Raw genomic sequence first — 26,771 nt, 5'->3', positions numbered from 1 at the left:
CGAACAGAGTGCCGGGCTCGAGCCAGGCAAGTCGTCCGGCGGAAAGTATAATATTATCAGAGTTAGAGGAGCTGCTGGCAAACGAGGACGATCTTGCTGGACTGCGGTTCGTGCTGGCAAAGACTGGGCAAAGCATAGTTATATAGGCGTCATTGACCAGGGAGTGAGTATTTGTAGATTGCGAGTTTTGCTTTGTATCTGGATGGAGTTGTCGGTATCGCTTTTGTTGGTCGGTTTCAAGGCAGCTAAGATTTGCACGCCAACTACCATCGCAATGAGATTGGCTAATTTGTGTATCTAATTAGGTCATATAATACAAAGAAAAAACGCCGTATTCAGACATCATCATCGCTGCATGCAATGAATGTTACACTCCGGAATAGGGGCGAGTTCTTGCCTCGTACGAGCCCTCATCGTACGGACTAGCGTAGTCGGTCATCTCGTACTGCTCGCCGTACTTTGCACCGTTCGTCGTGGTGCCTTGGTACGTGTATCCTGCGCCGCCGTCAACTCTGCTGTCGTAGTCGGTCGCGCTAAACGGATTATCGTCCTCGTCCCGGGCAAACCTCGTCCCGTCGGGGACGCCGGGGACGGCGGCGCTGTCGACAATGGCCGCGTCGCGCCGGTACTCGATAAACACGCGCACTACCAACACGAGACTGACGATAAACACGCACCACTGGATCAGAGCAAACCAAATCACGGCCTTTTGGTATGAATTTATCGTCGAGCACGTCTTGGCGCCTTCGGGCGGGTTTTCCTCGTCGATGCCGTCCGGGAACTGGCCGTTGCACCGCAGCGGGCCAAAGTAGAGTGCGGTCGACGACACGAAGGCGCAGAACCACCACAACGTTACGAGGCCTTCCAGCACGAGCACGGCGGTTTTGTTGTGCAGGCGTTTCAGCAGTTGGGGTGTTATGACTTGGTAGAGGATGTCGAGTAACGTTGCTATGCACTGTCAATAATTTTCTTTGGGTTAGCCGGCGGGAGTGGATAAAAGATTTCCGAGTGTCAAAGGCGCTACGTACGAGGAATATCGTGAAGCCGAAAACGGCCTGGTAGTAGTTCGACACGAGCCAGCCGGCTAATCCGAACAGTATAACGTCGAGCAACGTTTGGCCGATTCGTAGACTGAAAATGACCGGGATCCGGCCGAATGCGCCGGCACAGCCGGATAGCCTGGAACTGCCGCCTGCCATTGTCGATGTTGCAAATTCGCTTATGATCAGATCGTGGGAATGCGAGGAGCAGGACGTAAAACCTGCGGGGTGTTGTTAAACCTAACGTGCCTGATCTAGGCGCGTCGCGAATGAACGCTAATATTCAATGACTTAATCCTGATCAATTATGCTGACGATAACAGATGTCGTCTCCGCCTCTTTCGCCGGAGACTGTATGTTATTTTGTGAACAGATTGTCCGGGCCGCAAGGAAGCGGCGCTTGAGTGGCGGTGCAAGGACGCGCGGGCGGCTGCGATGGCTGTGCTGGGTTTGACGTCAGCTTGATGAGGTTGTTGCGCCACACCTGTCAGCGCGTCGGGTCGCGTGTTGGCTGCAACAGTATCATAGGATTTTCACCGGGGCACTCAATACAAACTACTAATTTTGACATTGTCCTACGCGCCACACAATTGACCAAATCCACTCCGACTCCCTCGATCGAACTATTCTCTACTTACTCCTCTTCTTCTACTTCACTTCTTCAAATTGGCGTTTACTTGGCCGCCCACGTGGTCGTTTTTCCTTAGGTTTCTCGTCCGGCTCGCGAACAACGATTTTCAACACTTTCTCTGTACTAAACACATATATTTGCGTGCTTTAGTTCCGTTCCATCTGGAGAAGAGCTCTTCAGAGAGGTCTAGGTCCATAATATTAGTTGAGATTTGGGGAGTACATGGCGGCTCAAAGCCTGGAAGTTGGAAGGCTATTTAACACCCGCCGAGGACTAGATGGAATCAAACCAGCTCCTTTCCGCCCAGTTTGAATGGTCTGAGGTGCAAGAGTTTTTCACGAATGCGCTGAAAAGTAAACCCAATCTGCCCGTTTTATTCGCTGTATACCAGCCCGAGTATACCGGTCCACGCCTTGGGCAGGATATCTCTTTAATGGCCCCTAGACGCCAACATCAAGTGGTTGAAGTAAATGCGAACAATTACAATACGCAATATATATATCGCCCGTGATGTGGCTAATAGCCATCCATAATCTCAGTGACCGTGGCCGATTTTTAGACTTCTTGCGTGACTCTGGCTCAAAGTACTTTCCGTAACCACTCATAGTAATGTAGCCGCTAGTACTCGTTGAGAATCGCCATTCGGCAGGTGTATTCTGCGGAGTAGTAGTGGGGCATTTTGTGACCGGGTTTCCCCATACATTGCGTTATATATACGGACAAAACCGATTTCTGATTTGCCTGCGCGGTCGCTCAGTGCTCGTGTGACTGTGCTTCCATGTGGGCATGCATTTCTTCGCATCCGAGGACTAGCGCAAAATGTAGAGACTCATAATTAAGCGAAAACGAGCGACAAACTCTGCAAATATAGAGGGAGAAATGTGTTGTCTGCAGTTAAGCTATCTTTTGAATGCAAACGCTGTTACAGCAGAATGTAGACCAACTCACTAATTGTTGGAACCGTCACCGCGTGGACCATCCTTGCAGCCAGCCAACGCGCCATGAAGTGGAATTGTATGCACTCGGACCTAAAGTCATGCCAGGCCGATTAATGTGCGAGTCGAGTGCCGCGAGCATTGCTAGAAGGTTCTGCGAACAAAGCGGCTCGGCTGGAGTCGGCGAATCCGACAAGTTCGATCAAGCAGCGAGCGAATGGACAACAAACAGAGTTTCGTGCTCGGCTATCGTTAAGCGTGCATGCGTTAATGCACGTACACTGCAGTCCGAGTGAGATCGCCAAGTCGCGGTCAGACACAAAACACGAACTGCACGCGTCACGCGGCGCGTCGGTTGGTTGGTGGAGAAAACAGATGCGGCACACATCGACTGCTGCTGGCACCACCCGAGCTGGTGGGTGGTGATAACTCCCGGCTTCCACGTGAACGCGGTTAGGCGGCTCTCCAGGCAAGGCCCAGTCATGCATCAACGGTCTCGCAAGCCACCGCAGTTGAAATGAAGCATTCGGCAAGCGAGTCCGTGGATTTATTGGATCTCTGACTACTCTGCTAAAAATAAGTCAAGGGCGGTGTGGTGGACTGTGTTAATGCTGGGCAGGTGGCTGGTCAGTAAATACGTGACACGGCACCGTGAGTAGTCGTGTGCGTGGAGACCAGACGTCATCTCGCACATTAAATGCAGTTCGACACCGAGGCCTGCTGTTGTCGGGGCGACGCCAGCTGCTTAAGCTGCTGCACGCTTCTGCTTCCGCCCGTGCGCGTGCGATTCCGATGGCAGTGCTCATCACATCGCGCGTAGTCAGTGAGGGTGGTGCTGGCTTAAATTAGTGCTGCCTGCCTGGTCCTGTCATCATCGTCATTAGCATCATCTGCTCTTTCTGTGCATCTCCCTGCTTACCACCATCATCGTCATGGCCTTCAAACTCTGCCGTCTCGCAGCACTGACCTATCTGCGCATCGCGCAAGTCCTGCTCGCCATTCTCTGTCTCGGTCTGGCCGCCTATACCGTCAGTGTCGACTACGACAACGATGCCGGCTATCTCGTCTTCGTCTCGGTATGGACATTCCTAGCCGTCGGCTACCTCGTCTTCGCACCTCTCTACTGGTCCGCCGCTGTCCTGCACAAGTTTGTGCCGTTTGGCGTCGAGATTCTGACAAACGTCTTCTGGTTCACGGGATTCATCGTCATGGGTAAGTCTGTCACGCATGTGTCGGAACAAACCAAGACCACGCACTAACTTGATCCTCCACAGCGGCGATCTATGGCCCTGGATCCTGCGATTATTACGACGGTTACGACGAGTACTACCATGGCTACTACTACACTACGTACTACAGGCATTACTCTGACTACAAGACTGCGTGCGGGACTAGCAAAGCCGCCATCGCGTTCGCGGCCATAAACTGGCTCCTCTTTGTCATCACGACCACCCTCATGGCTATCGCGTTGTTCAGACCGAGACCCGCCGCCGGCGGTCGTGGCGATGTTGAGGCTGCCGCTGCTGCTGACGGCGCCGGCCAGAATACGACCATGTCGGATGCCGCCCTGGGCGAGAAGGCTGTTGTTGGTGAAAGTGCGCCGCCTGCCGCCAGTGAAGTTGCTCCGGCCGCAGATCAACCTGCCGCGCCGGCGTACAGCGCAGCGGCAGAAACACCTGCCGTCGGCGCCGCGGCCGCCGATTCTGAGAAGTGAGGCAATGTCCGCTGTTTAATTTGATTCAATCTGTGTCAGTTTGTTATGCCGTATATGCCCGAGGGGATTAGTAATGCGAATCATATATCTTATATTAATGGTGTAATATGGTAGTGTGTGTATAATTATCATCAATTTATAATGCTAATATGAACCATACTGTGCCCAGTACCGTAGAGTATATTGCCAATATTGGCATTTGAACCAGCGCACCAGTCAAACAAGGCTGCGTCTTAAGCTACATACTTGCGCTGGTCCGTTTAAAGTTTCGCGATGGGAGTTGTTGTTATGTTTTACTAGATTGGCCAGTGTGCATCATTGTCTCGCCGGTTTAGGTTTAGATCCGGGGCGGCGGGCCACCTGATTGTTCGGTCTCAGACATCACCGATCGTGGAAGCGGCTGGTTGAGACAAAATCCGGATAGCAAACTTGCAACCAGCACAATAATAATACCAAAATTGTTTTCAGCCTTTTGAGTCGCTTTGTGGTTTGGAAATAAAATTATTTTTAACAAAAAAAAAAAGTTTTCCTCTTACTGCTACACATACAATTTAAGCCGTTCAATTAAAAGCAAACTAATATAATTTACAAGCCCTAGCCATCATTAATCCACAATCTCGAAAGGTGCGGACAATAAAGCGCCAGCAATACATAAAATATTTCGCTCAAGCATAGTAGACTACTAACAATATATAATATAGGGAAAAAAAAATAGTAAAGTATAAGGGAAAGTGTATGGTACAAAGGTAGGTCATCCGTAAATGTCCCTTACACATCATCCATCATTCAGTACTGTAAACAACAATCACACTACTGATCGCCATGGGTCAGTTCAATCGCAGTCGGCGGAGCACCATTGTCCTGCACAGGACCATTCTCATAGCGCACATACGAAAGGCCAAGAGGTCTACCCTTGTTAGTTTTCTCGGGGGTCCATAATTAGAACTTGCCATAAAAATTCATACCTGTTGCCGTAGTTGTAGCCAGTAAATTTCGAGATTGCAATCTCTGCCAACTCCTTGTTCTCAAATTGGACAACTCCAGATCCCTTGGGACGGCCATCAAGACCGATCTGGATCTCGGCCCGCTCGACTTTGCCTATAGTCTGGAAAAGATCAACTAAATCTTCATTGCTTGTAGACCACGGTAACTGTAAACACATTAGATACTCGATATGGCCACGGGCGCGGTATATTACATACATTTCGGACGTGGATAGTATTGCTGGGCACACCGCCACTGGTCGCGCCGTCGGTAAACTCATTTGGCGGAGGTGGAGGTGGACGCTCATAACTACCACCGCCACCACCACCGCCGCCGCCGTGGAACCCACCCCGGCCACCGCCGAAGCCTCCGCGGAAACCGCCCCTGAATCCAAACCCGCCTCGAGGAGGACCACCGAATCCGCCTCGGCCGCCGTAACCTCCTCCAAAACCGTGACCGCCGTCTCCGCCGGCTGCAAACCTATCCTCGCGAACTTCAAGCTGTCTGCCCTGTAAGTCGTATCCATTGAAGCGACTGATCGCGTTCTGAGCATCGGCAGCAGTTTCGAAAACAATGGTTCCACGTCCCTTTGATCTGCCGTCCGGACCCATAAGCACATCCGCTCTGACGACGTTGCCAGCCTGCCTAAAAAGATCCTTCAACTCCTGCCATCCAACAGAGTAAGGCAACTTCATCGAATTAGCACACGTAATCCCGACAACAATATGCTACTCCTAAACGGCACCCCCTTAGACAATTGAGAATTATTTACATTTCCAACATGGAGCTGATTGCCGGCTCCGACTCCCGCACCTCCTGATGCATCCTGGAAGCCACCGCCGCCCTGATATGGCATTGGTGCATTATTGTATCCGCCGAATCCGCCATCGCGCCCACCAAACCTTCCGCCAGGTGGGCCACCGCGTCCATGCGTCGCGGCCTCGCGATCCTACACATTCCTTCCATCAGCTACCAATCGCCCAACCATCATCCCAAACAAGAACCCGTCCAAGTGAATCTAAGATTGTTGAAAATACCTCTCGCACGTAGATCACTCTGCCGTTTAGCTCCTGATTTGTGAGTGTCTCAATAGCGGTTTGCGCTTGATCGGGTGTCGCGTATTCGACAATACCGCAGCCCTGAGCCGTTAGACCAAACAGTCGCTCGTCCGATCATGGAAGCATACCTTGGACATTCCATTCGGCAGAGTCAAGACGTCCGCAAAGATAACCTCGCCAGCTAAACACTGTTAGCCATCGTTTTAACGAAACTATATCATCTGATCCCGGGACACCACACCTTTTCGCATGAAGTCTTTCAACTGCATCCACCTAATATCATAGGGCAAGTTCCCGACGTAAACACGTCTATCCTGATTACTGTTCGCATTCATGCCGCCGAATCCTCTGTTCCCGTATCCGCCGCCTTGCTGTGGATAATCTCCGTAACCTCGCTGGCCGATCGGTGACCGCTGTCTGTGGTACCCGCCGTTTGGAGACGGACTGCGCGAGTAAGGACGTCTGCCGGGTGGAGAGCGTGATCTATCTCGTGCCTATATCGGATCACTCGATTAATTTTTATCCATTCGCGTGTGAATCAATTGAATGAAATAGTAACACTTACACCACCGCGATATGACTCTCGTCTGCTATATCCGCCTGAATAGTATGGACGCTGATTCTCTGTAGATCGGGAAATTTTGTTAGCTACCGATCCTCTATCACGCGAGGACGTGCGGCCTCTGATTGTAAGAGAGACAAATGTAATCAATGAGATTCAAATCAGATGAAGAGCTCGACAAACAGAGAGAGCAGCTGATAAATCACTGCAGAAGAAAGGGGGTGGGGAAAGAGAAGGGAGGAAGTACCCATATGGTTAAGTGTGTTCCGCAGTACCCGGTGCGAGGAAAATATTGAAAACGTCGAGAGGTAAACTGAAGAGGAAAGGTTTGGTTAGATTAGATTTGAGTTGCAGTCTGGCGGGATGATTGGTCGTGGGTGATGCCGTGATGACGCTGGGCGGTCGCAGAGTGCGTCTTGGGTGCTACTGCGAGTCTTAGTCGGAGTCAGAAGCCGCTTGTGTGTTGCTAACTCGTGGTAAATGAGTGTGCGCGCGTCGCCAACGCACTGCTACGCATTATTGCAGTATTTGCTTGTCAAACATTATTACAACTATCTAGAGATATATCTTGCAAATACTTCAGACTGTCGGTCCTCCGCGCAACGGCTCAAATAGGCACGTTTCCGTACTAAGATATCACGGTGAGCAGCGAACAGGTGGCATGGACCCGCAAATAGCGGAAGAACCTTTGCGGTTCCTCCACTCTAATCTCCATCTGGCCGCATTCTAGGCCTACCGCAAGCTAAAGCGTGATTGCATTATTGGATACTGCCACGGCATGTAATGCACAGACAAGGTTTGCAACATGAAGATCAACAGCCTCGCTTGGATTGCAAGAGCAATGAATGGATGATTTCCAGCAACTCGTTACGCAATCAACCTTGTGATGATATAAGTCAACTAAACCCGCTTTAAACTGGATCAGGCACGTTATGGCGACGGTGGATTACTCTGCCTACGACTGTCTGCATTTTCGACTCCTCGTTCAACATCACGTTTCCGTCCTGACCCTGGTCTTCCGAAGATACTAATTCCCATGAGTGTTGAAGTTGCAATAAACGTACACCATGCGATAGCGGCAAATGGGATGACCGCTTTGCCAGTGTGACACGCGCTTCGGTATTCGCTTTCGTATTCGCCGCAATGGAGGGATCCAAGCACGACGGCTATCAGATATTAGCACTATTGCCAGTTTTAAGACGACACCGACGAACCCTCTGCGATGAATCCAGTAAACCAAAAGAAATTGGTCAGGACTTCGACCACAAATATAGCGTACTTCCAGAACACTAACTTGGCCGCATAGATTGGGACGAACACTATGTATCCTAATGCCAGGAACGTCCATATGCTAACGAACAATAGATACGCTGGCGCGCTTGCGAATGCCCACGTTAATGTATTTGCCGATAGTGCAAGTACTAGTAACGAGAGAACGGCTTGGACTATGCGAAGCCAGATCTCGGCGGTGAACTTAGGTACAGACATACACTTCTGCTTCAAGATGTCTTTAGTATTCTGGCGGGATGCGAGGACAGTGGAGATTGGATGTCGGGGCTTGCTCATCGGCTGGGGCGGGGGATAGATATATGCACCGAAAAACACAGATTAAGGTCAGCGACAGGTCACAGGGTGCTTATCCTTGTTATATATAACGGAGCAAGGGCACATATGCCAAATGATCTATCTGCTTGTCGGACAAAAACTGAAACACAGTGCCCCGCCGATCTTCACTCAGCCCGCAGTCTTGGATAGTTTATTGTTTACCAGCCCACTGCCATGCCTGCTGCGCTATCTAAAATTTACATGCTGTAGTACCGAAGAATCAAATAAATAACAGAAATATGCGACAACAAGATCTATTATTTGGTACACGAACTGCATTTAGATATCCACAGTAGTTAATGAAGTACCCGCCATTGCCAAGGGACGGCCACAATGGCGGGTAGCGCATAGCTTGGCGTTCGTTGGAATTTCGCGAGCATGACGAATGAGCTGCATCGATATCACACGCCGCTCAAAAATAGCAATTGCCACTCACGGGCGGTGTATATACCACTGCTGGCAATCTTTTGTTGCTGGCGCGCCTTAACTTCACTCTCCCTTTCGTTTGCAAGCATCAGTCAAAAATCGCATGTGCCTAGTTTGCGGCACCGTTGCTGAGCCCTGAAAGTGAGAGTCTCATTGCTGCAGTTGAGCCGCTTTGTTAGCGAGAACCCTCGTGATGCGTTTAGCTTTATCTCTCTCTCCACCTAAGCGGCTGATAACATACGTATAGTGTAACTCTCCGTAACAAACGAATAGGATATTCCGAAATTCAGGAATTTACTGAATCCAGTTGCCATTGCACAACCGTCGAAGTGACTACCACCCCAAGAGCAGTACGCTAAAGTTTGTCCAACAATGTTAACATCAGGGCTATCTCATCGCCGCGTCGGGGACACCCGGACGACTAAGAGTGCGATACTCCTCCCGCGACAGGATACCAGTACACGTCATTCAGTTCTATTCAATTTTTTCCAAAATGCTCTATGATCTATACCACACTAGATGATCCACCTAGAGATACGTCATATCATATGTATATCCCTTAGCGCTAGATAGGTCGACGCAATTATCAGTGGAATACACAATCACACTTCCTCGCGCTCGTTTTCACTTCCAAAGCTGGGAGGCATTCTCGATATTCGCACAACCGCCGTCTCCTCGCCAGGGACGTTTTGCTCCGCAATAGCCAGTGCGTTGTGAAGGCGTTGGCGCTCAGTTGATTTGGCAAAAGAACAAACAGAGCGATGAATAGAATAGAAGAATACTGCCCCCAGCATAGTCACAAGTATCATGCCCGACAATTCCTCCTGTTCCTTGCAGGGTTCATGACATCTTCCAATGTAATGTTACACGACACCGTATGTTTTATAATACTGCTCGCCGTTGTCATTACGCTTGTTATCATGAGCCAAAGCGCTACAAGCAATGGCAGTAAACTAGTATCAGTTTTCTCAACACTGACTGGGTCAGTACTCGCGGCACGGTTGCCCCTGGAGCCAAACTTCGGCCATCCCTCATGCGACTACCGAGCCCATCACTTCTCGAAGCAGAAACAATCACCGGAAAATTCGATTGCTCTAAGACGGATTGTAATAGAGTGGAAGAGAGTCATGAGGCTGACGGCCAAGACTTCATTGAATTAAATAGGAGTTTCAACATTGGTGAAATAACATACACAATTAACACATTCAATGCCCGATTGACCCAGGGCCCATATATTAAACTTCATGTAAGTCGACTAAATCACATAAAGAAAGTTAGCTATGGTTTAGCTATGGGAATGTTGTAACATTTTTAGGTACAAGCCAAACTAATCTATCTGCTGTAAGCATTGAGGCACTCGTACTTTCATGGTCATTTACCCGGCCACTGATCATTCGCCTCTGCGGCGCAGCCTGATTGTCCACGCTCGCCTTCTATTTAGATACTCGTCAATATTTGCAATAAGGGATATTCCTTATCGGACTGTACGCTCTTCAAAAACAAAATTTCGCAATTCCCCATCCATAGTTAGTGGGCCGGACTGGTTAGACACGAAATTGACTGTATCGTACTTACAAGGGGAGCTTGGATAAGGTTTAAAGCTGGCCTTCGTCTCTGAAACGTGTCGTCAAATCATATAGTTACACCCGCCAATTGATATTATAGAATAATCTGTCACAATGAGCTCATCAAGGTGCATCGTCTTTATTCGTTCAAATATTTCTTCGATTCTAACTATAGCACAGGTTCACGAGTACGCTTCATCAACGAGACGCACGAACGCAGCTTTTTGACGGATATGACGCTTCACGCTCATCATCACCATCGCTCGGAAATAGTAGCAATGGCACTCCATCTGGGTTCCGGGCAGCGACGCCAAATACTCGGGGGCAGTATTCGGACGCGGTGATGTCAGGATTGGAGTCCCAAAATGAGAACGAGATGGAGGGGCTGACTGCGCGAGTCAGGTTATTGAAAGATGTACGTTACATTGATGCTGCAGTGGCGGTGGACGTGTATTTACTGGTTTTGGTTAGATTACAATGAAGATTGGAGAAGAAGTCCGAGATTCGACGAAGTTCATGGGAAATCTGGTATGTGCTGATTTGCTATTCAAACTGCTTTGGCCGGCCGTTGCGGGCCTTGCGCGGGCAAATTTACTTACAGTTCTACCAGGAAAGTGGATTTGACAGTACACGAGTGCGACTAAAGGGCACATACAATCGTATGATGCGCATGGCTGAACGATCAGGGGTTGGTTGGCGTGCTTGGGCGGGTTTCTTCTTTTTCGTCATGTTGTTGTTCTTTTGGGTTTGGAAGTTCTAAGCAGAGTAGAGTTAGAACTTGCGACACTACAATTACAGTTATATAGCATCAAGTTTACGGGCATGTTAAATAGGTGACGTCATCAGACTTGGGAGGTTCAGAGTCGGATCAGAATTGCTGATCGTTGTTTAATGGTGGTTAGTTATTACGTGGTGCTTTTGGCAGGGCATGGTTCTTGAATATGTTCAGTTGTGTTGTTATGCTTCAGTTTGTGGGTTAATTCGTTTTTGCGTGAGGGACTGACTCTACAAAAGTGGCGAAAATTGTCGAGGACGTAATGGATATGTACGACATTTGGTTTTCCGGAGTCTTGTATTATATGTTACGGTAATGAATCAAGTAAATTACGACTATCAGTGTTTCTGCCCTATGAAATGAACCGAAAACGACTGCGACGTATTGATACTTGACGCAATAGCTGGACCCAGCTAGCTCCTATATAAGTTTTCTACTTGGCGCAAGCTGAGGAAAGCATAAATGATCCTTAAGTTCCTAAATTGGAGCCAACCGTGAATTCAGAGTGTTGCGTCTCCTATTTCAGTGGAATGGTTGGCCCCGGAATCCTTTTCTGGTTCACGGTAACCACCGGCAATGAGGGAACGCATTCCATATTCAACTTGACAATGTACGATTCACTTATTGCTCAACGTCCGCTCTTTCCAACAGCACATCAAGAGAATAGGCTTCAAATCATTTGGTCCATCTTCGACACCGATAATGCAGATAGCATTCCCTCCAAGTATGCACTGCTTGTGGCACAATTCAATTGGCAAACAATGAATGATTTGATCAAAGATTACTGCACTATCGCGTGTATTGTACATAACTATTGCCGTTTCGTGGAACTTAGTAATGCGATGACACTCGCACAGTTTAAGCGACGTAACGTCAGATTGACACTTGCTCTGATTCCTATACACGTCAGACGACAGAAAACTAATATAATTTTCCCTCTTCGTATTCACAATTTGTAATTCGCAGGATGAACTTTTATTCGCAATGACAGTTGTCGAATACCACTTTCGAACTAGTTAAAAAGCCAAACTACTTTAAACCTGGAAATCGTACGCATTCCCACGCTCATGTGTTCACACGACTAATGTCGTCATTAAAGAGGATATGCCTCAATAACAATGTCCTATAGAATTTTGTCTGATAGTAATTATAATTTCGCTTTTATCCGTGGGATGGATGATTTGTCCGTTGGCTTATTCAAACGCCCTCATAGTTTAGAGCACAAATATTCTCGCGACGTCACGCGTATTCGCATTCGTATCTAGCAACTCAAGCAAAATTTTCGTACTCGTAATTCGAATACCATTTCTTGTCTAGTGTAGTCCCGCACAAAAAATGAATCCATCACTAGAATATTACCAAACTTAGATCACGGTAGCACATTCTTCAGTCAAAAAGCGAAGCGATGACCAGAGCGTTAGATGCCATACCTTGCTCAGCCGCACACCCACGCTGGGGCCCTCGGTCAGCCACGTTGTCTGCATTAACCGTATCCTAGTAGAAACCTTACTGGCAGTTCGATTCACCATGCGTCCCCGAGAAACCTTGGTTGATACACTGCAGCTTCCGAACAGTGAGTGTGAGAGTACGTTTTAACTCAACTGGCCACAGCCATCACACCAAGGCTGTGTTGACTGAGACCATGTTGTCGAGTGACCGCGATAACTGCTCCACACCCGCTATTTATACTTATTACGCGAGTTCGCTCTGAGGTATCAACCCATTATTAGTGTATTTTCTCTGCTTTGACTCGTATTATTGTCTCGCAGGGGAATAGCAGGGATCCAAGTCGCTGTCAGGAACCAAAACGTACGCTGAAGACTAACCTACGGTCGGGCCAGCGCTCCCGCTTGAAATTCTGCTTAGTCGCTGGTGAGCAACAAATTGATATTCGTGTGAGCCGTCGCGATTGGACATCTACAAGGCTTGCATGTGATTTTGGGCTGATTTATAAATTCTATGTTTCAAGGCAAGTGACCTGACAGAACACGAATGGGACAACAGGATCGAGTTCTCCTTACTTTGTGGTGACTAACGTGTTCGATATGTAGCGATACGGCTATTGTTTTCAACAGTTCTTCTATTTTCATCGGCCCCGAGATGTACACTGATCTCGTGGGCAATTCGTCACGGAAGTCGAAGAACCCGCTTGCCAATGTTGCAATTATTTCGGAACCCAATCCAGCAGGTACGACAATTTTGCGTTCGGTTGCTTGAAACATTTACGAACTCGGCAGCGTTTTGTAGTGGTGTCATCGGTGCTAATAAAATGGTTGCAGCGTTTGGTGTGACAAACTTGAGCGATATTAGCCATTTAGGCTTATCAGCGACATTCCATCCTGTCCAGGATGGCTACTTACTACCGGATATTATGGCCCCCAAACCACAACAGTGTGTAGTAGGATATATTCTTTGGGGCGCAGAAATCTCGTTAACGATACACTATTAGTCCCCCTGGGTTTAATAGCGCTGCGGAAGTCGATGCAACTCTTGGCGTACAATCTCCTGATATGGCAGTATCCTCTGACCAATTGGCAAACGACTTTGGAAACTTCAACTTGAATGACCAGAGTCAATATAGCAGTTATCATTTTGAAGAGAGCAATCATAATGGGTATGGCGAGCCGTACCAGAATCCCCCTGCTTCGAAGGTAAACTGCAGTTGACTCAGCGTATGTCTGACGGATGCTAACTAAAAGACTTGTAGTATATCTCACCATATGACAGTTACGGTCAGTCATACCACCAGCACCAGCCGCCTCCAGTTCCTCCGTATACACCGATCGAAGGGCAGAATCAATCACAAGCTCCAAATAGTCATATTCCTGAGCGATATCGGCAACCTCTCCCTCTGCCAACACATCAAAATCCCGGATTTCATGGGCCGGAGCAGCAGTACATACCAGAAGAGTATCCATCTGCGTCGGCGTCACCGTTTGTACCTCTGTCCCCGTATGATCAGCAGAACAGTCGCCCTCAGTATCAACAGTACGACCACGAACAGGACAATTACCACCACTACCGCCATCAGCCGCAGCAACAACAGCAGCAGCCGGCGACGGATACCTCTTACCAGGATCACTTTTATTCCCAGAATTATACTCCACAATTTGTCGATTATGGTCAGCAGACTTACGGATCGGCGGATCTACCTGAGTCTCAGCAAAACAATAGCGATGGACACCAAGCGAAACATCCGCAGCAGCAAATTGAGCAGATGCTAGCCACTCCAAATCGGGAATATCAGCAATACCATGAGTCTACGCCACCGAAACACAACGAACAACAAGAAGTGCAACAATCGCCGCCCAAAAATGATGAAAATCAGAAGGAGGCTAAAGTACCGCAAGTGTCATTATCACTAGCGTCCACGACCGAACATGCGCTCGAGCATGATCGACTGCGGAAGCCGTACCAAGGTCTCGACTCTGGGGTTAGTTCTGAAGCTATTGCATCACCTGAATTCCCGCGGAAGTCACCATCACCGAGACCGCCCAGCTTGAAAGTTGACGAATTTGAGGAAGCTGTACACACGACATCAAGACCCACGCCATCCGACCGACGCACATCAAGTACCCTAGAATCACCGCAGGTTCAAACTTCTCGCTCAAAGTCTCCCTTAAAAGTCGATTTTATTCCAGAACACGGTTTTCCGAATATCGAAGATGCGCCGCATACGATTCCACCGTCATTCCAAATGCGCGTGCGTCAGCTGCGAGCCAAAATGGATCGAGTTTTGGTCTGTGAAGATCAAAGTCAACAACTGGACTGGGCACTGAGCGTAGTAGATTTGCGAAAAACGTGCGAAAATCTGTTCGATAGAGACAACCAGCTGATGATAAGCACGGCGGATAATGTTATCCTTCATCTTAAGCAATTCGATGTTCCGAAGCTGCTCTATTATCTCGGAATGTGGTCTGAAAAGGGCGAAATGGACATGGAACAAGATCCCTACCGTGCGTACGGGTTCTATGAGCGAGCTGCCGAAGGTGGATACACGCGAGCTTGGTATAGGATGGGCATAATTGTACAGTAATCATTTCTAAGTGGAAACTGGGATCCCAATAAGCTAATCATTATATAGCACGAGACTCAGAAGAACTACAATTACGCTGTAGATGCTTTTAAGCAAGGCATTGAGGAAAATGATGCAGGTTGCTGTTATGTAAGAGGCCACGCTCCATACACTCATATTGTTGCTCTTCTCACAATTGCTAGGCTCTCGGGGTCATTTACCTCAAAGGTCTTGACGGACAGGAGCCTAATCAAGAGTTATCATTGGAACACCTCCGTGTTGCGGCTGAACATTCAGACGAAGACGTTCCTACACCTGCCTACGTCTACGGACAGATTCTCGTCGGTGAAGACTCGGATTGGAGTGTCTCGCTAGTCAATCAAGATATAGCTCTTGGACGTCAATTCATTGAGCGTGCTGCGTATCTCGGATGTGCGGTATGTCCTTGACATCAGTTTCTATTTCATACATACTCTAATGATGTGTAGGCTGCGCAAGTTCGAATGGGTATTGCCTATCAGACAAAAGGTCTCGGCTGCGACTACTATCCTGCAATTTCACTGCACTATTATGCCGTTGCCAGTCGCACCGGCGACTCCGATGCATATGTTGGACTAAGCTCGTGGTTCGTCATAGGCGACGAAGACGTCTTTGAGAAGGACGAGAAGCGCGCGTTTGACTACGCCAAGGCTGCTGCGGATTTAGGTAATCCAAGAGGTTTCTTCGCATTGGGGTACTATTACGAGGTTGGGATTTATGTTAGAGAGGACTCTGAAGAAGCTAGGAGGTATTATATGAAGGTGAGGTTCTACTTGATTTGGCATCATGCTTTACGATTAGGCATTGACCAAAGTTTTAGGCTGCAGCATTGGACAACCCGGAAGCAATAGAACGACTCAACTCTAGACAAAAGGAGTTTTCGAAGAACGAACATCAGAAGCAGGTATCCAGTCGTCGAAATAATCAGCGTTCGATGACCATAAGTCGCAAGCAGAAGGAAAAGGTTTGGAAAGGTGATAGTCTTCAGCCAGCACCCACTATTGATGACGTAGAACGAGCATATACGAACATACCTGCCGGACGCCGGAGCAGGTCTAAAGATTTACCCGCAGGTCAGCGAGGGTCAAGTCCTGGTTCAAGGAGACAGTCTGGAAATGAGCAGGTCGGTGAAATGGCCGAACGCCTAACTGGGGATTTCAATAAGTTTCCGGCAACCCAACATCCATCTATACCAATGCCTTCAGCTGTTGATATTCCTGGCGATGGTCGCCAAACGGCGGATCCATTGTCGCCGGTGAGCCTATTACGGACTCCGGGTTCTGGTTTCCATGAATCTCCAAAGTCTCCAAATTCACAACATCGACCTAGTTCTAGTGAGTTTCATCGGCGGTCAGTTTCGCAATACCCTGATGACCGTCGGGCATCAGCAATTCTGCATCCCGATACGATGGACCGATTAAATCCACAATTGCCGGTTGATGCGAGACGGCGTCGAAGACAGAGCTCCACTTCTACTTCTCCATTAATTGCTACAGCGCAGGGGCTTTCCTCGCCAGCTGCAATCGCCGGTGGCCCGCAACAACAGGTTGTATATGGTGTACCGCAGGGACAAAAGCGACAGTCATTCCACCGGATGTCGCCAGAATGTCTAATTGAATCCGAACAGCGTCAATCGCCACGGCCTGCATATTCACAGTCAGCTGGACGTAGCTCCAACCGCCGCTCGGTATCACCATTAAATATATCACCTGCACCGGCATCGGATCCGATAATCGTTCCAGCCAAAGAGCCAGAACGAAGGACAAGTGATCCTAAAGCTGAGGAGACTTTAAAGTCGGTGTTCCAACCGCTTGAGGTATCCAAACGGCCCGGCCCCAAAACTTTCGAAGAGATGGGAATTCCGAGGCCGACAAAAGACCAGGATTGTCTCATTATGTAGAATATTTATGACGATAATTAAATTATTTGTCTTTGTAATTTGATGAATGATGCATGTATTGTGGTGCTGTATTGTACTTATTACACTTGATTTTTCACGTGTTAAGGACGGTAGTTTATAATGGCAGAGTTAGATCTGTGCCTTTGTATAAACTTTGTCTCGCAGGACAGCCGTTGTGTAAGGAAAGCCGAGAGGCTTATAATGTCTTCAATAGATTACGTTGCCGTTGAAAATATCCAGTAACCTTGCCGGGAAGCTTCAACTGTTGCACGCAAAAACTCTGATCGCTTGCGTTTTCTCGCGCTTTTGAACCCCTGAATTATCCACGCATCTTTATTGCAATCTCTTTCAACCGGTTGACAACGTTCCCGCACAATGTCGAAAATACATTCATCAGAACGAGAAGACGCACAAGTCGTCACGCGCTCAGAACGGGAGAAGTGCTGGATCGCACGGGACAAGTACTTCGCTTGTCTAGACAAGAATAGAATTATGAATGTCGCGACGCAAGATGCATCCATGTGTGCGAGCGAGAGGAGCGCCGTCGACAGTACCTGCCGGCAAAGCTGGGTGTGTAAGACTTTATTAATGGCATTGGTGAACGATAACGAGATGAGGAGCTAAACTGGGTGTAGGTTGATTATTTCATTCAGCGAAGAGAACGGAATCTACAAATTGACGCGATGCAACGTTATCAAACACAGCAGGCATATGATGACTTAGCAGTCCGTGAAGCAGCTTCAAGGGAGGAGCTTCGGAATAAGTTTGTTAAGCGATGAACACCAATTGCATTGTGTTCGCAAAAACGACGAGAGTGAGCAAAGACGTGCCGAGGTAATCTGCCACGTAATTGTTCTCCTGCCCGCCAACTTTCTGGATATCATAAGGACCTGGATACTTGTATATATAGCTACATACCTTTTTACTTACACCTGTATATGATTACGGCCGAAGACTAAACGCGTCTTGCCTAATTCAGAAGATCTATAAGATCTCTATTTATTTCTCATCTTGAACTCGAACAGCAGACCAGCTGTATACACACTAATCTCTTCACTGCAAATCTAATCAAAATATCTGCCGACAATTGACGAGTAAACCTCAGGACACCTGTTTGTAATATCGTAACTGTGAATTCGAAGAGGTTGTGTGGTAATCCGCATTGAACGGTTGGGTAAGGGTTAAATAATTCGCTGCAGACCGCAAACCTCTGCGATATCGACAAACAAGCGTCACCGCCCAACTACATGGCTACGAAAGAGATTATCATGCCCACAAAGCGCAACAATGCTCGCGAGCTGCAAATATTTGAAGGTGCGGGTCTAAAGCGTTGGACACCTAGCTCGTTTCAAGCATCGACTTTGGCCTCCAGAACGACGATGACGGTGTTGCCGTTGCCCAGATCTGACACTGCGAGCTCTACAAGTTTGGATAAGCAGACTGGCAAACAACGAAATTATCGAAAGCAAGTGAAAATTGTCCATCACAGACAAGAATGGACTTCGGAGGAAATATCCTCGCTAAAGGTTTTCGAGCGCTTCGTTGCCGGGAATGCCCAACTAGCAGGCGAAAATAATGACGTCCAACGACGGCTAGCTGAAGTTCTGTTTCCTGGACGACCATATGCGGAGATTCTTGAACGGTTCGAGAACTGTCGTGTTGACGTCGCTTCCCAGCCATCATGTCACGACACAAAACGACGGAAACTCAGTTCAAAGCTACAAGAGCTTCGTGACTATGAGTTAGCTTTCGGACCTAATGACGATGACGTTGGCGGTCACAATGACGACCAAGGGAATAGAAAGACTTGGGTAGAGAAGAAGAACAAGCTAGACTCGATATTAGGCCTGCCCGGAATGGCCTTGCGGGGAGTGGCAGAGCAGGATAGCACTTCCAAATTTGATCAAACGGAGGATATCGAAGCCAATCATGGGCCTGGAACTGAAATCCGCGGTCATCTCAACGACATGATGCATGACACTGGGCTTGATGCTGCAGAGTATTCCAAAGTCCTCGGTTCTCGTGGTTCGATTGACCATATAGACAAAGTCCTAGGATTGGGGGAATTTGGTATCGATACTGGCCAGACTGAGAGGGGCGAAGACGTCAAACGACGCCTTGACAACATACTACACCTTGACGTCGGGGCTTGTGTCTCCTTGAGCAAGAATGCAAGTGTTTGATTACGTGGAATATCAGCTATCTCAACATAGCACGATTTAAGACTCCTTTGTAGGGATGTTGCTATCAGCGTCCATCTTGCTGGATCTAGCAGATTGTTCTTCGTGCAGACAAGTAGCGAGAATTAAGTGTGGCGATTCATGCGAAGCTCTTGGCCATGTCGAACGCGTGACTTCTGTTTACACTTGCCGCGCGTTTCTCCTTGCACCATCAATTGGCTCCACGCATTATCAATTGCCAAAAAGGAAGGACGACAGGGAGAAAAATAGAGGGCCAACGATACACTATTCTCCGCGGAAGGATCTGCCAGCCAAACTAACTGTTAGTGGGATCATTTTAATGCCAAAGCTAACCTTAAATGTAGTGTAAAATTGAAGTTAAGGTTTTCATCTGAAGTCAGCGAATGGTGGTAAATTGGAGGGATGAGCGGGGTGAGAGTTAGTTCACTAAAGTACATAGACGAAAAACCTAACCTCCCACAGTTTTCGTCCATAAATAATGTGGTGGCTCATAAGATACTTCATTGATATATTGAATAACCGTCCTCACATAAGTTCTATTTGAAAAAAAAAAAAAAAAAAAAAAAATTCCCCGCTTCCTGTTTGTCTCCATAGCACCTATCATTATCTAGTTGGAAATCCCTATCCTGAAGCAGTGAACAATGTCTGCACCTATGTATATCCATTATCGAAGCTGCCATATGGGTCGGCAAGAAACGGATAGAAGCAATCAAGGCACGGAGGGAGTTGTAACCCGGGAGTTAAATCATGAATCGATAGGGAGGACCACGTAATTGAACTGCAGGCATATGCCTTGTGATACCGGACTTATTGTTAGCGATCAAGAGGGTTCCATTACCGTCTGGGACAGTACCAGTGTAGAACAATCTCCTTAACCACATTCCTGACATACGCAATGGGGAACTTCCGTGGTAATACGATCCAGGGTGTATCAAGGCTTTCGTCCGCACTATTGGGTTTGTGACTCCTGGAAACTGATTAACTAGGGTAATAAGAATTTCGACTGTCATGAATGTCGTGATTCCATTGGCAGTCATAACATTGAGGGTGGGCTGGATTTAGAATAACACCACCATCTGCGATCAACAATTGAAGGTCATTGTGATAGATAGATGGGTAATCCGAGCCAGTGTCATCCAGAAAGGTCCATACGCGATCCTGTTGTGCCATGGGTAAACGTACCGAGAACTGTAACTGTGACAAGAGATTAAATGGTAAGTGGAACTGAGCCTTTGAGGTAAGAATCAATAAGAGTGGCAACCTGATGGCTGCCAGATGGGGCTGACGGGGCAACTTGAAGTGCTGCTTGAGCATGGATACGCGTAACCTAGAGTAATATGTCAGACATCAAGACGATATATCCTCAATGGTTCACATACAATTTCGGTGTATAGAGGTATCTTGCCACCATACTTTTTTAGGAGACCTCTCAACATTTCATCATCTGTGATATCAAGAGGCTGATCAAGCTGTTGACCATCCAACCACTCAGTAGGAGGTCCAGGCTTGAGTTTATCTTCTAAGCGAGGCCGATATGGGAGCTTACAGAGGAGGGGAAGCAACACTTTGAAATCATTAACGTAGGGTATGGGTATCTAAGCCTAACACAGACACACTAGACCCAGATTGGTGTCTTGAACAACCCAGCTGCTTCCTGCGCTTGTGGTGCATATCGAAAATCTACTGTCTAGTTATTTTTGGATTATTTAGTAGAAGCTGAAACTTTGGTGTCTTATTATAGCGGTGGTGGATTGGTGGCGTTGCCCTAGAACCGCGAGCGTTAGAATCTAGGATATCCGTGATTTGCCCAGCCGAACAAATAGCACTTGTATTAAACGGCCACCAAACCCCGGATTTTGAACATTACGAACAAATGCCGAGATCGGGTGGCTCCATCCTGCATGAAATCTGGCAAGGCCAGATGACAAGGAGACAAGGCTCAGCGCACAGCCCCTTCTGATAGAAGGGCGACTAGCTCGCCCGAAGGTCGACTGCTTATTTCAAGGGCATTTTAGACCCCTGCCATAAAGGATTCTCCCCGTTGTGGCCAAAAAGTCAGGCTGACGCGACGAAACTCCGGTCTTACAGGGGTGTTTTTACTAAAGTCCGCATCGTAGATTGGCAAGACACCTGCATCCATTCCTGGTGGACCGGACAGATTGCCTGAGTCTGTCATCGCGATGGCGAAACACGTTATGGTTTCTCCGAGATGTTCCTTGATAACTTCTAAAAGCTCACCATGACGTCTTGTATCTTCACCTGGGAGCGTCGCACTACATTTCGAGGTGAAACCTATGGTACTCAACTTTGCCACAAGAGCGCAAGCCTGATAACTCAAACCAGAGCCACATTAACTATGGCAATGCCGGCTGCCAGGAAGCTGCTGTTGTTTGGGTCTGGGGCCATGACCCTGGATGAGCCATATTTCAGCCGCATCCTCTCATTCGTCAAAGATGATGCCGCCAGCCAGTGGGCTGTCCACGCTATCGAGGATATCGAGAGTGGCTGGGATTCCCTATGCGAGTCGATTCCAAAATTGCAACAGACTCCAGGTGCGAATCACGCTCACAGGCTAGCGGAATGGCTTCGGCCTGGAGTGATAACTCCACAATCGACGGTTGCCAATCTGCCCAACGCCATTCTGGGCCCGCTCGTCATCAACCTATCATCAGAATATTCTTTGAAAACCTCCGACAGTTTTCGTCCATAAATTGTTGCAAGGTCAGCACGATGACGTCATAGCGAGCTGAAAATGCGTACTCACGAGTTGGGTCATTCTCGGCATGTATCCGAACACAATGGCGGATCGTATTAATAATTGAGAGACGCCAGCTTCTTGTTTTGCTGGCGCGATGCGCCGCCATTCAAAATCAAGGCTTGGCGGATGCCAAGCACGTAAAGAATAAGGTTCGCAATCATGCCGCCAACTAAGCATGTAATCGAAAGATACCCACTCAAGGCCGGCTTAGCTGAAATTTAGTAGAGAGTACCTATCCTAGGCCTCCCTGAACTCCAAGCTTCGGGCCTAGTGATAGTAGTGTTTTCGTAGTCAGCCAATTGGCCTTTTAGCGCGTGCTCAACGAATCCGATCTAGCACATGCTATACTGATAAAAGAGCAACTGACAATATGAGTGGACTGCAGTGGAGTCCCTGAACTGTAGATAGATCATATAATTGGCAGTAATCCATGGTCATGGTGCTCCCGTCTACTGGCTGTCCGGTTGTGCCTATCACACCGCGGCACGCAATCACAGGTATTGCCGCTATGGTTCAGATATAAGGAGGCTAAACTGCTCGTCGAGGTACAAGCTGGAATATGCGCAGCAAAGAACTACCAATTGGAGAATGGTGACATGTCTCAGACGTTAACTCCATCAGGTGCACGATCGACAATAGAGACTGTTCTCACAAGTCTGACAAAACGTCCCATTATTAAAACACTCATGTCGGCACCGGCGCTATCAATACCAAGGCTACAAATGAGAATCTCTGAAGGGCAAGGGTCTATGGAGGTTCAGTTCGGCAAGCAGGAGCCTAAATGTGGAAAAAGCAGGGTAATTTTCCAGATTATCTGTGGAAATGCCTTAGAATCATTCATTTCATTCACAGCAGCAGACTGGCAAATAAGCTTATGAGCTTAAGGTGGACCTCCAGCTGCCAAAAGTCGGTCCCACATGTAGCCTGTACCTTCTACTATATATATTCAAAAATTGGATACACGAAGTATCTCTCGCTTATTTTTTGTTCTATTTGGAATGCCGGAAGGGTGGAATAGCAGTAGTCTGCTGGACATCTAACCCTGAGCAGCCTGGATCGATGCCAAATTAAGAATAGACCTTAAGTTCGTAATAGAAGCTTGGCCAACGATCCAGACTCTCCGTCAGGCACAGTATCATAGTCGCCCAAACATTCCCAGTTCCTCTGGCCTGCTCGATGAATAACTTTAGAACGAAACTTGCATGTGCGGTTATGTGGCGGGCCACATTTAACGGGACCAAGAATTTGATAAGACTAGAGGCTTGCTAAAATAGGCTCGCATTGCAGCTACCTAAGTCACAGCAAGAATGCTGATATGGCAACTGTGCTGCTAGCAACACTAAATTGACAGTGAAGAGCGCTATATAGAATCGATGTTCACAGTGTCCTGTATACGTTGTGACGTGGACCGTTGGGCTGCCAAAATGCATGTAAAAAAGCAGGGGACCTCAATGGAGGAGATATTATTAGCGAATGAGGGCTGACATTTCCTTCCGCACGAACAAACCTCCTCCTGGATGCAAAACGTGCAGTAGTGCGGCCCTGTAATCTGAGTTAGGGTTTGCAAGAGAGTCAGATGCGGGTCAGTTTTGCGAACTTGATGCCGGTCAAGGCGGCAATAATTGCCCCGGGGCTAACTGTCAGAAGCCTAGCTGCAGGGCCAGAATGTGATCTCGGATGCAACGGGTACGCGTAAAGCAGTCAATTTCTTACGCATCGCCGCCGCTCACGTCGCATAATTTCACAGTCACAATTATCGATCAGCGGACAGTCAGCGCCAGCCGCATTGGCGTCATATCTAAAATACGAGGAGTCGCAGTCCCCAAGTCGGGCCAGCTTGTCTACGTTACCTCCAGTTTCCTGATGGAGCAATGCTGGGCCCGGAGACTTGGCTGCGTCTCAGTAAATCGAACGCCGACAGGACGCGAAACATCCGGCAACTGTATCCGAATCGTATGACTGAAATACATACTTTACATGAGAAATAGCGCGCTCAATCCGATTCGTGTCATAAGAAGAGCGCGAGTATAATTTATGCTATGATACGCGTCACGCATTTAATCAGCGCGGATTTAATTTAGGCTTTGCCTGCAATTCATGCAGATGCAGCTTCAACGAGGCATGAAAAGCTTGGCATGTTTATTCGAGATGTCAGGGCCGAAATTCGGTGGTACGAGAGGTACGAATAGCAGTCAGTAACATCAAATACCCCTACCTCCACTGAAATCTCGGCTAGACCGACTAGTTGTATGAACTGACGCAAGTAGTAGCCCCTTTCAGGGAAAGGCGCAGAGTGGGCCCCGTCGCTTTCGTCTATCAGCAGCCATGCACACGCGCCACACCGTCGTTGCTCTAACACGAAGTTCAGTGACTTGTGATTCTGTGAGTCAAGCTGTGTTAGTTCCCTTGTTGAGAAACTTGCCCCTCCGGCTGCAAGACTGCAGATTGGCAAAGCTGCCGACGACGCTGAATCATTTGGACTGCTTTGCACGCAGGATTTTCAAGCCGTTATTAAATAATGTCGTCCGTCTACGTGGAAAATATTACAGCTATAGGCAGCCGAGGGCCCAACACTGAGCCCGGGTTTCACAGCAGGTTGCAGAACTAGTTCCAGACTCTATCGGAGATAACCGCTGACAAGGTTCGCGACGGCAACGCGGGCAATAATCTCGCATATATCGACTTCTTACAAGATGAGATAAGGGGACATAATTCTTGAGCTTCTTGTCTGGGAATATATCTTGATTATGATGCTATTTTCCCTGCGCAGTAATTAATATTCCAGTTGATATGGAAGTCGATGCCGGTAGAACCATTCATCGCACGAGTAGTCTACACTCATTGACAATTGCGGCTAATCCATGACTCTGCTTAAGGCGTGGACGGAAATTTGTTTTGATGTGCTGAGGTCGGACTAAGAAATGCATTTCCGATGATGGGGCAGATAGAACGCACTTTTCCGGATCGTTGCAGTCCGGGCAATTTATTTGCAGCCACAACCTACTGCAAATACGGTATGGGAGTTGTGGTGGCGACGCCGACCTTTAAAAACTTAGTGCTTGTTTGATACTCTGCTGAGCAGGAGTACCGCTGGTCTTGATCTTGTCAATTTCTGTTAGCTCCACTCGCCTTGGGACAACTTCACTGCCATGCCATGCAAAGCCACGCCATGCCAGTACAGGTCTCATAGTTCGAGCAGCAGCACTCTTGCTGGTGAAGTGGATTTCGAGTCACGGTGGTTGGCCCACAGTGGTCCATGCACATCTTGGCTAATTAACCTTATATTTGGACATGCGGTAACTCCGAAAGATTAACTCAACGTAAAGGAGAACTCACTTGACTGGGACGAATCAGGTTAGGAGTCCAGAGAGTATGGCCAGTCTATCAGGCCCGAGTACTAAGATGGCCATTTCCGACGTTTTCCGAGAATTTCTGTTTGCCAGCACAGAATATATATTGCCAATCCGACCTACACAATATATTACATACTATCTTTCTGCCTGTCAATGTTATGCGTCCTTTTGTAAGTTCAGCCACACAAGTGTTATCGTCCGAAAGTTGCCGGTAAAATTGTGCGGTCAATCCACCTTTCTTGTCGTTCGGTACCATGGGCGTGCGACCAGAAGTGCATAATAAATACATACATACACCTCCAATACCTATGTATAGATAGACTTCCATTCATATATTTGCTCCGATGCCAGAAGGGTTGACGTGCACTGCTTTCGTCAGGATCCACGGTTTCCATCAGCAGTATAGAATTCAGCTGGGAGTTCAAGCCAAAGTCAGTTTGACTGGAAATGATTACTTCCATAGGGTTAGGGCCTCTCAGAATCTTGTTACAATCAGCGCAGGAGCTGAAACTCCATAGTACCTATATAGTTACCCTGTCAAAACTTTGCCCTACACAACCTAACCATGGACAAAACTCAATAATACTTAGCCAAACTTATTTGAGTCGGCCGCAGCTACAGACAGCCAAATGTCGTTAAGCCGATGTAATCCAGCATCAATTTTTGATCGCAATACCGAGGTACTAAACTTGTTGAGGAAGGCAATCGTTATAACGAACTAGTTTTCACCAATTCTAGAATTACGGCACCAGAGTTTATCGCTATTCGGAGATCGAGTATCGGTATAGGACTGTACCACTTGCCACATCACTTGCGGCGGGCAGAATAGCATGTCACAAGCTTTTTACCCTACCGGCTCTTCCGGAACCTTTGTCCTATCGTACTTACTCACAAGGTTGGTTGGAACGTAAGAGAACAAACAAATGACTGCAGTTCGTTGTATGGGCAACCCATGGTCGGTCGGTCAGACTTACCTCCGACCCCGTCCGAACAAGGAGCCGGAACGATCACGAATATCCCCTAACCTTAAACTCCGGAATGCGGTTAACAAAATAAAACATCGTCAAGCTTTTGGAAGATTAATTTACATAGCGCTATTCCACAATATATGGTTGAGCGCAACTCCTGGGCTGATAGGGTATCTCGCGCAGACAACGGAATGCTTACGAAGAGTTATTTTTGGTCGGAGTGTACTTCTTTTATTCGACAC

The 26,771-nt window shown here is 47.8% G+C and overlaps 9 protein-coding genes across 9 annotated transcripts; 6 read left to right on the top strand and 3 right to left on the bottom strand.

Annotated features, from left to right (window-relative positions):
* Window positions 1–256: 256 nt before the first annotated feature.
* Window positions 257–1,450, bottom strand: POJ06DRAFT_105789 (uncharacterized protein). Its single transcript, XM_056183979.1, has 2 exons — window positions 1,029–1,450; window positions 257–955 (listed from the first exon to the last, which is right to left on the bottom strand). Exons 1-2 carry the CDS (start codon window positions 1,197–1,199, stop codon window positions 368–370), a joined length of 759 nt encoding a protein of 252 aa, XP_056043952.1. The 5' UTR covers window positions 1,200–1,450; the 3' UTR covers window positions 257–367.
* Window positions 1,451–3,538: 2,088 nt separating this feature from the next.
* Window positions 3,539–4,320, top strand: POJ06DRAFT_268090 (membrane-associating domain-containing protein; the record flags this gene model as incomplete). Its single annotated transcript, XM_056189290.1, has 2 exons — window positions 3,539–3,818; window positions 3,881–4,320. 2 exons carry the CDS (start codon window positions 3,539–3,541, stop codon window positions 4,318–4,320), a joined length of 720 nt encoding a protein of 239 aa, XP_056043951.1.
* An 810-nt stretch (window positions 4,321–5,130) lies between these two features.
* On the bottom strand, window positions 5,131–6,844 carry POJ06DRAFT_197302 (uncharacterized protein; the record flags this gene model as incomplete). Its single annotated transcript, XM_056185068.1, has 8 exons — window positions 5,131–5,227; window positions 5,286–5,470; window positions 5,523–5,704; window positions 5,762–5,993; window positions 6,077–6,253; window positions 6,342–6,443; window positions 6,491–6,543; window positions 6,604–6,844. Coding segments are annotated over 8 exons (1,269 nt in total), but the record flags the coding sequence as incomplete, so codon positions are not given.
* Window positions 6,845–7,705: 861 nt separating this feature from the next.
* Window positions 7,706–8,698, bottom strand: POJ06DRAFT_105731 (membrane-associating domain-containing protein). Its single transcript, XM_056183978.1, has 2 exons — window positions 8,139–8,698; window positions 7,706–8,090 (listed from the first exon to the last, which is right to left on the bottom strand). Exons 1-2 carry the CDS (start codon window positions 8,488–8,490, stop codon window positions 7,855–7,857), a joined length of 588 nt encoding a protein of 195 aa, XP_056043949.1. The 5' UTR covers window positions 8,491–8,698; the 3' UTR covers window positions 7,706–7,854.
* A 1,593-nt stretch (window positions 8,699–10,291) lies between these two features.
* POJ06DRAFT_252888 (uncharacterized protein) lies at window positions 10,292–11,710 on the top strand. Its single transcript, XM_056187576.1, has 4 exons — window positions 10,292–10,648; window positions 10,701–10,935; window positions 10,992–11,048; window positions 11,131–11,710. Exons 1-4 carry the CDS (start codon window positions 10,635–10,637, stop codon window positions 11,278–11,280), a joined length of 456 nt encoding a protein of 151 aa, XP_056043948.1. The 5' UTR covers window positions 10,292–10,634; the 3' UTR covers window positions 11,281–11,710.
* A 1,359-nt stretch (window positions 11,711–13,069) lies between these two features.
* POJ06DRAFT_105635 (uncharacterized protein) lies at window positions 13,070–17,437 on the top strand. Its single transcript, XM_056183976.1, has 9 exons — window positions 13,070–13,264; window positions 13,347–13,483; window positions 13,575–13,686; window positions 13,745–13,946; window positions 14,003–15,322; window positions 15,380–15,460; window positions 15,514–15,747; window positions 15,799–16,110; window positions 16,170–17,437. The coding sequence occupies exons 2-9, from the start codon at window positions 13,396–13,398 to the stop codon at window positions 17,247–17,249; spliced, it is 3,429 nt and encodes a 1,142-aa protein (XP_056043947.1). The 5' UTR covers window positions 13,070–13,264; window positions 13,347–13,395; the 3' UTR covers window positions 17,250–17,437.
* Window positions 17,438–17,624: 187 nt separating this feature from the next.
* Window positions 17,625–17,873, top strand: POJ06DRAFT_196921 (uncharacterized protein; the record flags this gene model as incomplete). Its single annotated transcript, XM_056185051.1, has 1 exon — window positions 17,625–17,873. The coding sequence occupies one exon, from the start codon at window positions 17,625–17,627 to the stop codon at window positions 17,871–17,873; it is 249 nt and encodes an 82-aa protein (XP_056043946.1).
* Window positions 17,874–18,496: 623 nt separating this feature from the next.
* On the top strand, window positions 18,497–19,432 carry POJ06DRAFT_238009 (uncharacterized protein; the record flags this gene model as incomplete). The annotated part of the gene is made up of 1 exon (XM_056185977.1): window positions 18,497–19,432. One exon carries the CDS (start codon window positions 18,497–18,499, stop codon window positions 19,430–19,432), a length of 936 nt encoding a protein of 311 aa, XP_056043945.1.
* A 2,374-nt stretch (window positions 19,433–21,806) lies between these two features.
* On the top strand, window positions 21,807–22,160 carry POJ06DRAFT_268084 (uncharacterized protein; the record flags this gene model as incomplete). The annotated part of the gene is made up of 1 exon (XM_056189289.1): window positions 21,807–22,160. The coding sequence occupies one exon, from the start codon at window positions 21,807–21,809 to the stop codon at window positions 22,158–22,160; it is 354 nt and encodes a 117-aa protein (XP_056043944.1).
* Between the last annotated feature and the right edge of the window lie 4,611 nt (window positions 22,161–26,771).

This window comes from Lipomyces tetrasporus, assembly GCF_029532465.1.
Source record: "Lipomyces tetrasporus strain NRRL Y-64009 chromosome Unknown POJ06scaffold_5, whole genome shotgun sequence".
NCBI classification, from domain to species: Eukaryota; Fungi; Ascomycota; class Lipomycetes; order Lipomycetales; family Lipomycetaceae; genus Lipomyces; species Lipomyces tetrasporus.
The sequence above is the reverse complement of the archived record's forward strand: the minus strand, read 5'-3'. Positions and strand labels throughout refer to the sequence as shown.